Source organism: Anticarsia gemmatalis, chromosome 8, assembly GCF_050436995.1.
Source record: "Anticarsia gemmatalis isolate Benzon Research Colony breed Stoneville strain chromosome 8, ilAntGemm2 primary, whole genome shotgun sequence".
NCBI classification, from domain to species: Eukaryota; Metazoa; Arthropoda; class Insecta; order Lepidoptera; family Erebidae; genus Anticarsia; species Anticarsia gemmatalis.
Genome location: NC_134752.1, coordinates 1,050,729 through 1,063,728, shown reverse-complemented (window position 1 = coordinate 1,063,728; position 13,000 = coordinate 1,050,729). Strand labels below are relative to the sequence as shown.

General features: G+C 38.3%; 3 protein-coding genes across 3 annotated transcripts; all 3 read left to right on the top strand.

The window, feature by feature from the left end:
* The first annotated feature begins 258 nt into the window (after nucleotides 1–258).
* Nucleotides 259–2,528, top strand: LOC142974838 (lipase 3-like). Its single transcript, XM_076117391.1, has one exon. It carries the CDS (start codon nucleotides 270–272, stop codon nucleotides 1,755–1,757), a length of 1,488 nt encoding a protein of 495 aa, XP_075973506.1. The 5' UTR covers nucleotides 259–269; the 3' UTR covers nucleotides 1,758–2,528.
* A 5,660-nt stretch (nucleotides 2,529–8,188) lies between these two features.
* Nucleotides 8,189–10,025, top strand: LOC142975005 (sucrose-6-phosphate hydrolase-like). The gene has a single exon (XM_076117615.1). The coding sequence runs from the start codon at nucleotides 8,207–8,209 to the stop codon at nucleotides 9,680–9,682; it is 1,476 nt and encodes a 491-aa protein (XP_075973730.1). The 5' UTR covers nucleotides 8,189–8,206; the 3' UTR covers nucleotides 9,683–10,025.
* Nucleotides 10,026–11,438: 1,413 nt separating this feature from the next.
* Nucleotides 11,439–13,000, top strand: LOC142974752 (sucrose-6-phosphate hydrolase-like). The gene has a single exon (XM_076117247.1). It carries the CDS (start codon nucleotides 11,439–11,441, stop codon nucleotides 12,894–12,896), a length of 1,458 nt encoding a protein of 485 aa, XP_075973362.1. The 3' UTR covers nucleotides 12,897–13,000.

Below are 13,000 nucleotides of genomic sequence, written 5' to 3'. Positions count from 1 at the left end.
TTTAGAAAGACCTGTAGGATATAAAACCACGCAAGTAGTTAGGCAAATAATATTCAATTAGTGGAGACTTTCCGTCGGCAAAAAATTGAACCCTGTTTTGCCCTTTTGATAAAATTAGTCACGCATGCTAAACAGCAATTTTTTTGTAACTCAGACAATATGAACGTTATCATTTGTGACGTCTTGACCCCATCTCCGGGGTCACTCGGTACACTATATTACTAGTGCTAGTAGCTCCCACTTACAGTCACAACTAACAATTAGTCAGTATGGACGTGTTTCTACCTCTCGTGCTCCTAAGTGCAGTCACCCCTCACGTTACATCAAAGTCCTGGTCATTCGTCCCCGCGATACATGACCTGTTCAAAGAACCACCATCGATAACCAACTTCTTTGAAGAACAAGGTGATAAAGTGAAGACTTTCGTGACCACCAGCTACAATGACGCCGTGAAGATGAAGGATTCCGTTGAGAGTTACGTAGAACAACAGCAAAATGTATTTGTCAATGAGATGAACAATTATTACGAAGATATCAAGGAAAGTGGGAGAAAAGTTGCCGATACATGGTCGTACGTTCCAGAAGGAGACACCGCCTCGTTACTGGACAATCCTGATGTAGTTCTAACAGTGCCCGGGATCATATCCAGGCACGGATACATCTGTGAGACCCATACAATCATTTCTCAAGGGTATGTATTAAATGTACATCGAATACCGCATTCTAGAACCAATACTAAGGTGCCGTCTAAAACAGTTTTTCTTCAACACGGATTATTCGCAAGTTCTGCAGACTGGATCATCAACGGACCTGGAAAAGGTTTAGCTTATGTCCTCGCTGATGCAGGCTACGACGTCTGGATGGCAAATATAAGAGGAAACAGGTACTCCAAAGAACATATCTGGTACAAATCTGATTCGAAATCTTATTGGAACTTTTCGTGGCACGATGTGGCTTTGTATGATGTTCCGGAAATCATTCAGTACATTCTAAAGACGAAAGGTGAAGGTACCAAAATTACTTACATCGGTCATTCGATGGGAACGACGATCTTGTTTGCAATGTTATCAATGAAACCAGAGTACAATAATATATTAACCGCTGGATTCGCTTTAGCTCCTGTAGTTTATTTATCAGATATGAAGTCTCCATTAAAGTCTTTAGCGCCAATAGCTGGTAATCTAGCATCGATGGATATGCTGCAGGGAACATACGAATTTATCCCCAAAAATTCGCCTTTAGGTAAAATTTCGAATACCTGCAACGGTCAGAACGTAGACTCATTAGTCTGCAAAAACATTGTATTCTACTTATGTGGTTTTAATGAGAAGCAGTATAACAAGACTCTGCTACCAGTGTTTTTGGCGCACATCGGTACTGGAACTTCGTGGAAGACAGCAGTGCACTTTTCACAAGAGATTCTTTCGGGCAAATTTCAATATTTCGACTATGGAGCCTTCTATAATTCTAAGATTTACGGCTCAGATTCGCCTCCGGAATACGACTTAAAGAAAGTGACGCTACCGATAAAGCTATTTTGGTCTCAAAACGACCTGTTATCAAGCGAGAGAGACGTTAAAATGCTAAGTACGAAACTTCCTACCAAACCTGACATGTTCTTAGTACCAGATGCTCAGTTCAATCATTTGGACTATCTCTGGGCTATTGATGCCCCAAGGCTACTTAATAATGAGGTATTAAATTCCCTAAATACTTATATGAATAAGGACAATTACTTGTTTTCGATAAGATTTTAAGAACTTGTGAAGATTTTCATTGTGCGCAACTAGAATAATTATAAATTCTATAATCCTAAGTTAAAAAAGATGCACAAATTAAAAGACAATTGAACGCATTTCAGTTTGCTATTTCCACTCCATTTCGACACGTTATATTATTTAATAAGTAATATATTGAAAAAAATACATCATTGTAGAATCTATATTAAATACATTGGAACAGGTTTATAGGAAATTGAGAATTTAACTTGACGTCTCTCTTAGTGGTATTGGGATCTCTTAACATCAAATGTGCACCTTTAATATTCTCCTTGCCAGAGATTCTTGACATACACGATTTATCTACATTATATTAAATAATTCTGTGTATTTCCTCCTAAAGTAGCTGTGTCAAACAGTTCACTATCAGTTGCATAAGTCTACGGGTCACTGATGTTCTAAATTCTGGATTTTGTATACCTCCGCCATTTGCGAACATGGCGCACAAGGCTCTCTCTCTCTATTTTGTTAAAAAATATTAAAGCAATAAGTGATCTAGGTCATTTTTCTAGAAATGGGTGTGTCTATTTCGATGTATTTAAACAAATGGTGCATTTACTAAGTATTGATGAGTCTGTGATAAATATAGATTATTGTAAGTTTGTTTACGATTGTTTTTCTCGGAAACGCCTTGACCCGGTTCAATTAGATAAGGGGTCGGGTCTAGCGTGTGATAGCTGATTGTAAATTGTAATAATTATGTCTAAGGAGAAAATGTTTAATTATATAATAAACATGTTGTTTTACAAACGTGTATAATTCATTGACCTTATAGTCTACGAACTCATTATCTGTTTTCTAGATAGTAGTGTTCTATTTTTGCGTGTATAAACAATGAAATTACACCTCTTTGCTTCCCCCTGCTGGGCTAATGAAAAATGAAGACTTGATACCACCACGTGACTTAAATGCGGGAGGACTGTACATACCACAATGCAAGGAGCTATATCGTGTGATTTTTAAACAAATATCTTTATATTATTTTTCTTTTTAAAGACAACTCCCGCAATTAATATATCTCTTGTGTCACGGGGACTTACAAACATACAAACAACGGACCTAAAGTACACCCTAACTTTTTAACTTTTGCGTTGCACGATTATTATTTGTATTTGAATAAGGGAATTAACGCGAACACGCAATTTACTTTAGAACCTTTTTCCCCTATTGGATGAAATAAGCTACTTGTCGGGTGCAGCCCAGGTCAACTAGATAGTGATAAGTAAATCAATTCCTAAGACACTTGTGTTTATAGTTCTCGGAATCTATTCGATGAACGCTACAGGTTAAGAGAAGCGATATCTTAATAATCTGAACTCCGAGAAATATCTCCATCTTCATGGCTCCGGAATATTTTATTTTGATTAATTTGTCTACATTTTCTATAGGACGAGTTAAAAATTTATATTGAAGGTGAAAAAATGAATTCAAACCGGACAAAGAACGAACTGTTACAAAGATAGGACTGCCATTGAACTTATGATTAAAAAAAACGAATGTTTTCAGTTATGTACACCATATTTAGTTTTTTTGTCTATTGACCAGCGGCCGGCCCCGGCTTCGCACGTGAAATTGAACAGTTTGAACATTACTGAAATTAAATTCGATAGTTTTACTTTGATAGTTAAACTTACGTAGATGCCGCTGAAAAAAATATTTCACACAGTGACATAATATCTATCTGCAGAATACCGTGATTCGTTTGTAACGGGAATCGAATCCTGAGTAAAACATTTTGATAATTAGTTAACACTGCTCTAGCGATCATTACTAGATTTTTTTACAAAAAAAGACATTAGACATTATTTAACTAGAATCTAATAAAAATCTAAATTAATTACATATTTTTTTATCTCACCCTTTTAAACTTTAGTATAAATCTAAAAATGTGTAATTTGTAAAACTTTGACGTCGACTCTGAATTTCAATTGGAATTGAACCCATTACGGTTCGTGCTAATGTCCAAACTAATTGTAGGTGAAAATCAAAATTCTATGCGAGATTTTATCGCCTACTAATGTATCTATACTGAGCGTGTTTTGGTGTCAAAAAGGACACAAAACAAGGGCATTTTTCATTTTAATGTAATCATCTAAAATTCCTACTTTCCTTCTAATATTATAAATACGAAAGTATGTCTGTTTCTTTTCGCTGTCATGCCTAATCTACTGAACCAATTTTAATGAAATATGGTACACATATAGAACTGTAGCTCGATTCTGTACAGTCGTACTTTCAAGTATCGAGAGTCTGACATTTAAAATGTGATGCAAAAATTGTTTCTACAACGCCCGCTAGAGGCGCTAAACTGATTGTCACACAAAATTTCTCGATAGCTAGCCAGTTGCCGGTAGTCGATAGTAGTAAAGAATCGAGCTACTGGTTGTATTTTAACCCTCTTATTCATAAAAATATTTGAAGTTATAAAAGGCTTATAAAGTGTTTTGTTTCTTTCACTCCTTAGCGAAATGAAAAAGAGAAAACATATTATAGTAGCGTTTTACCTAAAATAGGTTTATAGTGTGTTTATGAATAAGAGGGTAGGTATGGCTGTAATAAGTATGTAGAAAATGCAAAACAAATGTAATTTTACAACATTTTTCTAGTAAACAGATTGTAAACAGATAATTAGGTATGTTTGACGTCGCCGATAAGCAATGTTTTTTACGGAAATAATCACACGAACTTTTGACCTAATACCAAATAATATAATATTGAATTGACTCTCTACTACTGTCGATAATCGGCTAAATATCGACAAATCTTGTATTACAATCTGATTCAGGCCTCTAGTGGGCTTCTTAGGAACTAATTTTTAAGTATTTGGGCTTTACTCTTGCTACGTTCTCATTTGCCTTTACTCGCAGGACTTTATTATTATTATTCTGAGTTGCATTTATCATCTCTTAGTAACAGTATGTTAGTGTATACGACTGTTTCAAGCACTAATCTTATTTCCGATCAAATTCTCCTTAATTTTATCTTGTAAAGATTGCCCAGTAGTATCTGATGGCCTTCGTATGAGGCTCGTATGCCAATTTAAAACATCTTTGACATTATATTAGGTCGGGGATTATGTCTTTTCGCATTATAGTATGTATGAACTTGGAATAAAATCTTTTCTCTACACAAAAAAGCTCGATATTTGGGCACCTCACGAGCTCACTGAAAGAAGCCTAATGAACCGTGTACTCATTTGTGATTCTTGAAGCCAAAGAGATTTTATTACAAGTTCATACATACTATAATGCGAAAAGACTTTTTCCCCGACCTAATAATATGTATTAAATTAGGTGACCCGGCGAACCTTGTACCGCTGCCGCCTTACCGCCTTAACCGCCTAACTCCGTAAAAACCATCCTCGTACCTTAAGGAATATTATAAAAACAAATTTAGCTAAGTCGGTTCAGCTGTTTTCAAGATTTGGGCTTAGCAATACATTAAGCGATTCATTTTTATATATTAGATACCTACTTAATTACTACGGTATGCAAAGTCCCTGACCCGCAATTGGCGAGCATGGTAGAATCAAAGCCTAACCTCTCCCTAATCATGGGGGAGACCCTTGCCTAGCAGTTTGACATTAATGGGTTAAATTTATTTATTATTACTTATGCAAAAGCAAAGCTTCAATCTCCAGGATTGACAAGGCTCTTTTAAAAAAAAGAATATTTAATTTAATTTAATAGTTCTTAGTTTAAGAAGTCAAGCGTATTGCCATACAGCTTTATGGTGATAAAAAATATCCGTGAAAGGCACACCACGAGCAAAATGAACAACGAATTTTGCGCTAGAATCGAACCTCTCTCGCCTGTAAGTCAAATAAAAGCTGTTTGATGTTTGTACGAGCGTGCTATATTGATTCTTTTGACGATAGAGGGCCTTTTATGTTTGCGAAACCGTCACTGTCATTCCCAAAGGTCCCAGTTGAACTTAGATAATATTTAACTGCACGTTTTGCGCAGTGGTTAAAGTGGTCATCTCGCCGCAATAACCGTAGTGCCGCGTGTGGTGGGTTCTAAACCCACCCGGGACAAATCTCTGTGTGATGAGGTTAAGGTCGCCACACCGCTACCATTGCGTCGGGAGGTCGTGGGTCCGATTCCCACACGAACAATTATTTGTGCGACCCACAAATAATTGTTTCGGGTCTGGTTGTACTTTGCGTCTGTCATTTGTATGTTTGTAAAAGTCCCCGCGACACAAGAGCAATTATTAGTACGGGAGTTGTATTTAAAAGCACATCACAGAATGTGTACCGCTTTACAAACCCAAGGTTGATATTAATGCGATTGTTATTGTAACAATATGAACAGTAATACCGCACGCGATAACGAAAGAACAGTAATTAAAGAGCTCTTGTAAGGAAATTCCATATTAAAACGTGACACTATGAATCATTGGCCTTCGTACATAAGTGGTCACTCAGCTGTAATAAATATTTGACATGACAGTAGCCATGTACGTACCATTCAAATTTATGTGTCTGAATGTAGGAACAAGTCGCTACGGGGTACAACAAAATAATATTCGTTATAATCCAGTTGCAGCTTTCTATCATACTAGCTGACCCGCACAACTTCGCTTGCGTCACATAAGAGAGAATGGGTCAGAATTTTCCACGTTTTTGTAACAAATTTTACTGATACTCTGCTCCTATTGGTCGTAGCGTGATGATACAAAATATACTTTTTTCTTTAAATCATTTATATCTCTTAATACATGTAACGAAGTTGCTCTAAGGCATATCCGTCATTAAAACAGTTGCCATGACAACGGAATTTTGTTAATTCATTCGCGACTTCGTTCGCTACCTGAATTTTCCCGGGAAATGCGTCATTTTCCCGGGGTAAAAAGTAGCCTATGTCCTTTCTCGAGTATTAAAATATCTGCATACCAAATTTCATGCAAATTGGTTAAGTAGTTTAGGCGTGATTGAGTAGCAGACAGACAGACAGACGGAGTTACTTTCGCATTTATAATATTAGTATGGAAGTATGGATGTCGCTGATTGTTTGACCATCTTACACGTATCGAGTTCCTCTGTGTTTTGGAAAGCACGTTAAATTGTGGGTCGCGGCTGTAATTTTCGATGACCCTTGACAGTCGTTAACAGTAGTCAGAAGCTTGAAAGTCTGACAACCAGTCTTACCGAAGGGTATCGTGTTATATCCTAGGTAATTGGGTTGTGGAGGTCAGATAGGCAGACGCTCCATGTAAAACACTGGTATTCAGCTGCATCCGGTGAGATTGGAAGCCTACTTCAACATAGTTTGGAAAAAGGCTAAGCTTATATATATACCTTGTAAATCTTTTGGCGATTGAAAAGAGTGGCCCCGAGTTTCTTGCTAGCTCTTCTCATAAGGCTCTATTCCCTTTCCGAACTAGGGGTAGATTCAGTAATTGTAACCACTATCATAAGTGTCAATATTTGACCTAAATGAATAAATGATTCGATTTTGTAGATGTAGGTAAAGGTAGGTAGTAAGTCAGCTGTTTTATTGACAATTTTAAAAAAGCTTGATCATAACGATTATTGTTTCAAATAGACGGCTAAACCCCATAGCGGGAATAATGCCTGGCCTCAAATCAAAATACTTCATAGATTTTCATTCAGATTTTTTCAGGTATTTCTTCAACAAGTTACATGTAATACATACATTATGTAAAGTCCGTTAAATATTTTATTTCAGCACATGCATTAGCTGATTGGCACGCACGTACATCTAAACCTGTGTGGTTTAATATTTTAAATGTGTCTTTACGACGTCTCGTGTCGTCCGTATACGCCACTGGCTCAAAGGCACTATGTACAATGACTGAATTCATGCCCTTTTCCTTTTAGCCCTTAAAAACTACATACATTTCCATCAAGAGCCAGTATAAAAAAGTACCGTTTTGATAGACGTTTATTAAAAAAGAAAAACCAGTATGTATCTGCTTTCACCAGAGATGTGCCGAATTGCTGTGGATGCGTTTGACAGCCACTAATCATATATTATTCATTGACGCATGTAGTTTAACAGCGGATTCAAATAAGATCTGTTTTTTTTTATATTGAAGAATGCGTGCTATGGATGTGGGCCGTGGCGCGAGAGCCTCAGCCCTCACCGCGCCGCCCCCACCGCTTCCCTTCGCATCGTGTCAAAATTCTGCTAGCACTTAACAAGTACATTTCAACTTTACTTGTTAGAAGTTGCAACGAGCACGTCAGTTGCAAATCACGCGATCACACTTTACGTATCAAACCTTTTGATTCTGTAACCGCGAACAACACATCTAATATCCACTCCACTACCAATACATAAGTGCATAATGAAGTACTTAATCATAGAAAACAAAACCCTTCAAATATCTTATCAATACTTAGGGACGATGCAAAAGTTATATAAACTTGAATTAGAGTGATGTACCACCAGTCCGCGATCATGGCGTTGCTGAAGATTATCACAGTGTTTTTTGCCCTCGTGGCGACCTGCCTCTCTTGCAAACTCTCCTCAGAGTGTGACCAGCAGTGCACGGACCTAGAAGCATATATACTATCTAATAGATCGACGCTCAACACGAGGTACAGGCTTCAGTATCATGTTTCGCCACCCATCGGCTGGATGAACGACCCCAACGGCTTTATATACTACGAATCTAAGTACCACATCTTCTACCAATACTACCCCTACGGAGCTGTCCATGGAGATATGTTTTGGGGACATTCAACTAGCCCGGACTTGGTTAACTGGGAGACGCTGTTAACGGCATTGATACCAGGAGAGGAACAGATCTTCTCTGGGAGTGCCTTCGTTCTCGGAACTACTCTAGGCCTCATATACACTGGCCACGTAGGCAATGACACCGTCCACGATCAGTCTCAATATTTGGCGTTCAGCGATGACGGTGAGATTTTCCACAAGTATGCAAGCAATCCAGTTCTAAGAAGATCCGACGCAATAACACCCGATTTCCGCGATCCTAAAATATGGAAGAATGGTGACTACTGGTACGTGGTTATTGGCAGCAAAACCGCTGATAAAAGAGGTGAAGTATTGCTGTACAGGACTGCTGATCTACTCAACTGGCAGTACCTTAGTGTTATCGCTGAAGCGAACAATGCAACTGAATATGCCTTCATGATGGAATGTCCTGATTTCTTTGAGTTAGATGGAAAGTATGTTCTAATGACGTCTCCTCAAGGAATGAATGCGTCAGGAGATAGGTACCAGAATTTATACCAGACTGGATACATGCTGGGTAGTTTTAGCTATGAAACCTTCCAGTTCACTGTGGAAACAGAATTCCAAGAACTTGATTTCGGTCACGACTTTTATGCTACACAAAGTACGGAGAAAGATGGGAAACGACTGTTGATTGGTTGGTTTGGAATGTGGAACAGTACTGAGTATGCTCCTGAGGTTGCAGATGGTTGGGCGGGAGCTTTAACCATATTTAGAGAGCTGTCGTTGAGTGGCACTCGTATTCTAATGACGCCAGTTGCGGCAATGGAAACTCTTAGGAACGGAACAGCTAAGGAGGGAACATTCACTACTAGCGAAACAGTGGTTTTAAGTCAGACGGGAGAGCTGATAGTAAGCGCTGATTGGACCGTTGGAGTGAGCTTGTTGCTGACCGGCAACACCGGCGGTTCCAATGTCACGCTTGAGTGGGATTTGGAGAACAAGAAAGTAGTAGTCGACAGAGATGGCGAAGTCAGACAGGTGGAGTGGACCCCCGGTACATCTGCAAGTTGGAGGATCTTCCTGGACACTAGTTCAGTGGAACTGTTCTGCGGTGATGGCGAAGTAGTGTTCAGTTCAAGAGCGTACCCTGAAGGAGGGTGGTTAGTAGAAAATAAGAGTACGCAGAATTTAACTGCCACTATTTATAACTTGAATAGGAGTGTACCCTTATAAATGTTTCTGGATAATAATATTTATAATATTCTATTTGGATTTGAAATAATACAGAGAAGGGGTAGGGATAAAGGATTTTTTTCTTGATATGGTTCAGATTCATAAACTCACAATACTTCATAAGTATGATTGGAAGCTATAATAGTCGAGGTTATACCAAAATGTTTAAAATTAGCTTAGTATAAAATTACCTATTCCCAAAGAACCCTTGTTTAATTGTCATTATACAAATTATATATTTATTCAATAAATTATTATAGTTATGAATTATGATACCAATTATGATAATATTTATATCGATGTATAATATATTCTAAGTGAATAAATCATTAACTTAATTTATTTGTATTTCAGTTGTGTTGATTGCTTTTTATAAATTTTTAGTATTCAAAATCATTGGCTGCTTTTACACACACAATCTATCGCGCATAAAACAACAATCGCGCGTGAAAGAGCGCGCGTGTAAGGGGACGGGAAAGACCACGCGCCGCACTTCTTTCCCGCGTATAATCCTATACCAGTGGTTCCCAACCAGTGGTCCGTGGAAGTCAAAAATATGGTCCGCGAATGATTTTAAAATTAAACATTTTCAGGATTACACTTTGTTTTGAATATACTTACGAAGTAGTGGTTCCTGCTAGCAAGAATATTATAAAAGTGCTCCTGAACTAAGAAAAGGTTAGGAGCCCCTGTCCTATACGGTCCTAAGAACGTGCGATAGTGTTTGTGTGTAAAGGGAGCTATTATCATAAAAAAAGTTATCGTATTGTTCATCGAATCTGCGCGTTGCAGTCGCATACGTGACCGACTGACACAGATTATTTATGTTTGTCAAATGATTTTACAAGATCTTATTCTTAGACAGGCTTTTGACTTGGGATGTAATATAAATTACATATTGAGCCACAATGATAACAATTATAGCGGGAGGTAATATAATATAGCACAGATTGATCGGCCCCTAGAGAAAGTGAAACGAACTATATAATATTATATTTTAAGTTGTAAGCCGGCTTAAGAGTAGTATAGAAGATAAGAAGAGATTTCCATAATCCTTGACATATGTCTATAAAGTATTTGATAACAGCTATCTGTGGGGGGCCCGGGGCCGTCATATCAATGATAATATTTGATGGTTTCACTAAAAAATATGAATGAAAGTAGATCTTATTTGCGGAAACCTATGTATGTTAATGCAAGGTTCTCATGCCTTAGAAGATAGGTTATAACCTTTTATGAACTACAGCCCCCTTTACAATAGGAGATAATCCAGCACCCTTACGTACTTGTTTTACCATTTATATATGATTTTTCATACCTATTACTGTCCTTGGGTCCACTATTACTGCCCTAAGGCAAGCTCAACGAGGGGGTGGAATCACCCACATATTAGTGATGTTATGCCAATAATATGCGAAAGTTTGTGGGGATAAATGTATGTATGTTTTGACGCACTGTCAACCACTTGGGAAGTAACAATTGAGGATACTAAATATCAATTAATTTCATATAAATACCAACCAACAATAATGAGATTGAGGCCTTGGTTACTGAATGTATGATTTCTTGTATGGCAAAATTAATAAATAAATTATATAACAGATCTATTCAATAATCTCAAAGCAGAACCAACACAGTCACGAAACAGTGATAAACTCTTAAAAATGACATAAAATTCAAAAACAAACCACTTGAACTATCTTATCTTAAATACAGTATAAAAACGGAACACCAACTGAGATGCTATCAATCAAACATGACTGTTTTAAAGATTCTGGTGTTCGCGTGTGTTCTCGGGCTTGCTAGCCTAAAATCACTGAAAGAAAGCGATGCAAAAGCAGAATTGGAAGCTTACATCGAAGGGAAGAAGGGAGAAATTAACCAAAGGTATCGATTACAATACCACGTGATGCCACCAGTGGGATGGATGAACGATCCCAACGGTTTCGTATTTTACAAAGGAGAGTACCACCTGTTCTACCAGTTTTACCCCTATGACAGTATATGGGGTCCTATGCACTGGGGTCACGTGACCAGCCCAAATCTAGTAGATTGGACACAATTGCCAACAGCTTTGATTCCTGAAGAAGAGATGTGCTTTTCTGGAACTGCTGTCGTTGACAATGACACTCTAGTTTTGATGTACACAGGCCGTGTAGTAACAGACATAGATCCCTTCTTTTACGAGTCACAGTATTTAGCGTTCAGCGACGATGGAGTTGATTTTGAAAAGTTCAAAGGCAACCCGGTTTTGAGCTACACTCCGAATGCGTCGCCAGACTTCCGCGACCCTAAAGCATGGAAGTACGGAGACCACTGGTATGTCATCATCGGGAGCCAGGTAGACGGAAGAGGTCGTGTATTGCTGTACAGATCTCTAGACTTGAAGACTTGGGACTTTTTAACCGTGCTTGGAGAGTCTAATGGCGATATGGGCTACATGTGGGAGTGCCCAGATTTCTTTGAGCTGAACGGCAAGCATATCTTATTGATGTCCCCGCAAGGCTTGGAGCCTGAAGGCGACAGGTATAAGAATACCTATCAGACAGGCTACATCATTGGGAAATTTAATTACGACACGTTTGAGTTCGTGCCTGATGGTGGTTTTCAAGAACTGGATTTCGGCCACGATTTCTACGCGTCTCAGACCACAGAGAATGATGGAAAAAGATACGTATTGGCTTGGTTTGGAATGTGGGAAACTCCATTCCCTGAATCTGTTGATGGTTGGTCAGGAGCCGTGACGATTCCAAGAGAACTGAAGCTACGGGGAAACCGATTATTGATGAAACCTGTTGAGTCGATGACAAGTCTTAGAGAGGAAACTGTTTGGGATGGAGAATTAAGTACCAACGCAATTATTTCATTTGACAAGACAGGTGAACTGATCTTTGATGTAGATTTAAGCCAGAAAGTGGAATTGCTGATCAAAGGTAGCAATGGTGGTGAAGAAGTTTTGATACAGTGGGACCCTGAAACTCGGAAGGTCGTGGTTGATAGGTTAGGGGATATCAGACAAGTGGAATGGCTGCCCATTGGCTCCAACTCCTGGCGAATGTTCTTGGATGCAAGTTCTTTGGAGTTGTTTTGTGGTGAAGGCGAGGTGGTGTTCAGTACAAGAGTTTTCCCTGAAGGTGGATGGCTAGTGAACAATTTGAGTCCAAAATCTCTTAACGTAGTAGCGTATAAGTTGAGAAGAAGTTTTCCAGCATAGTTAAACATTTTTCTCAAGATCGCGATATGAATATGTTTCTCAAATTTTAATTTAATTTGTAATTCAAATTTAGGTATAAATGCCGACAGTATTAAAATGATTGT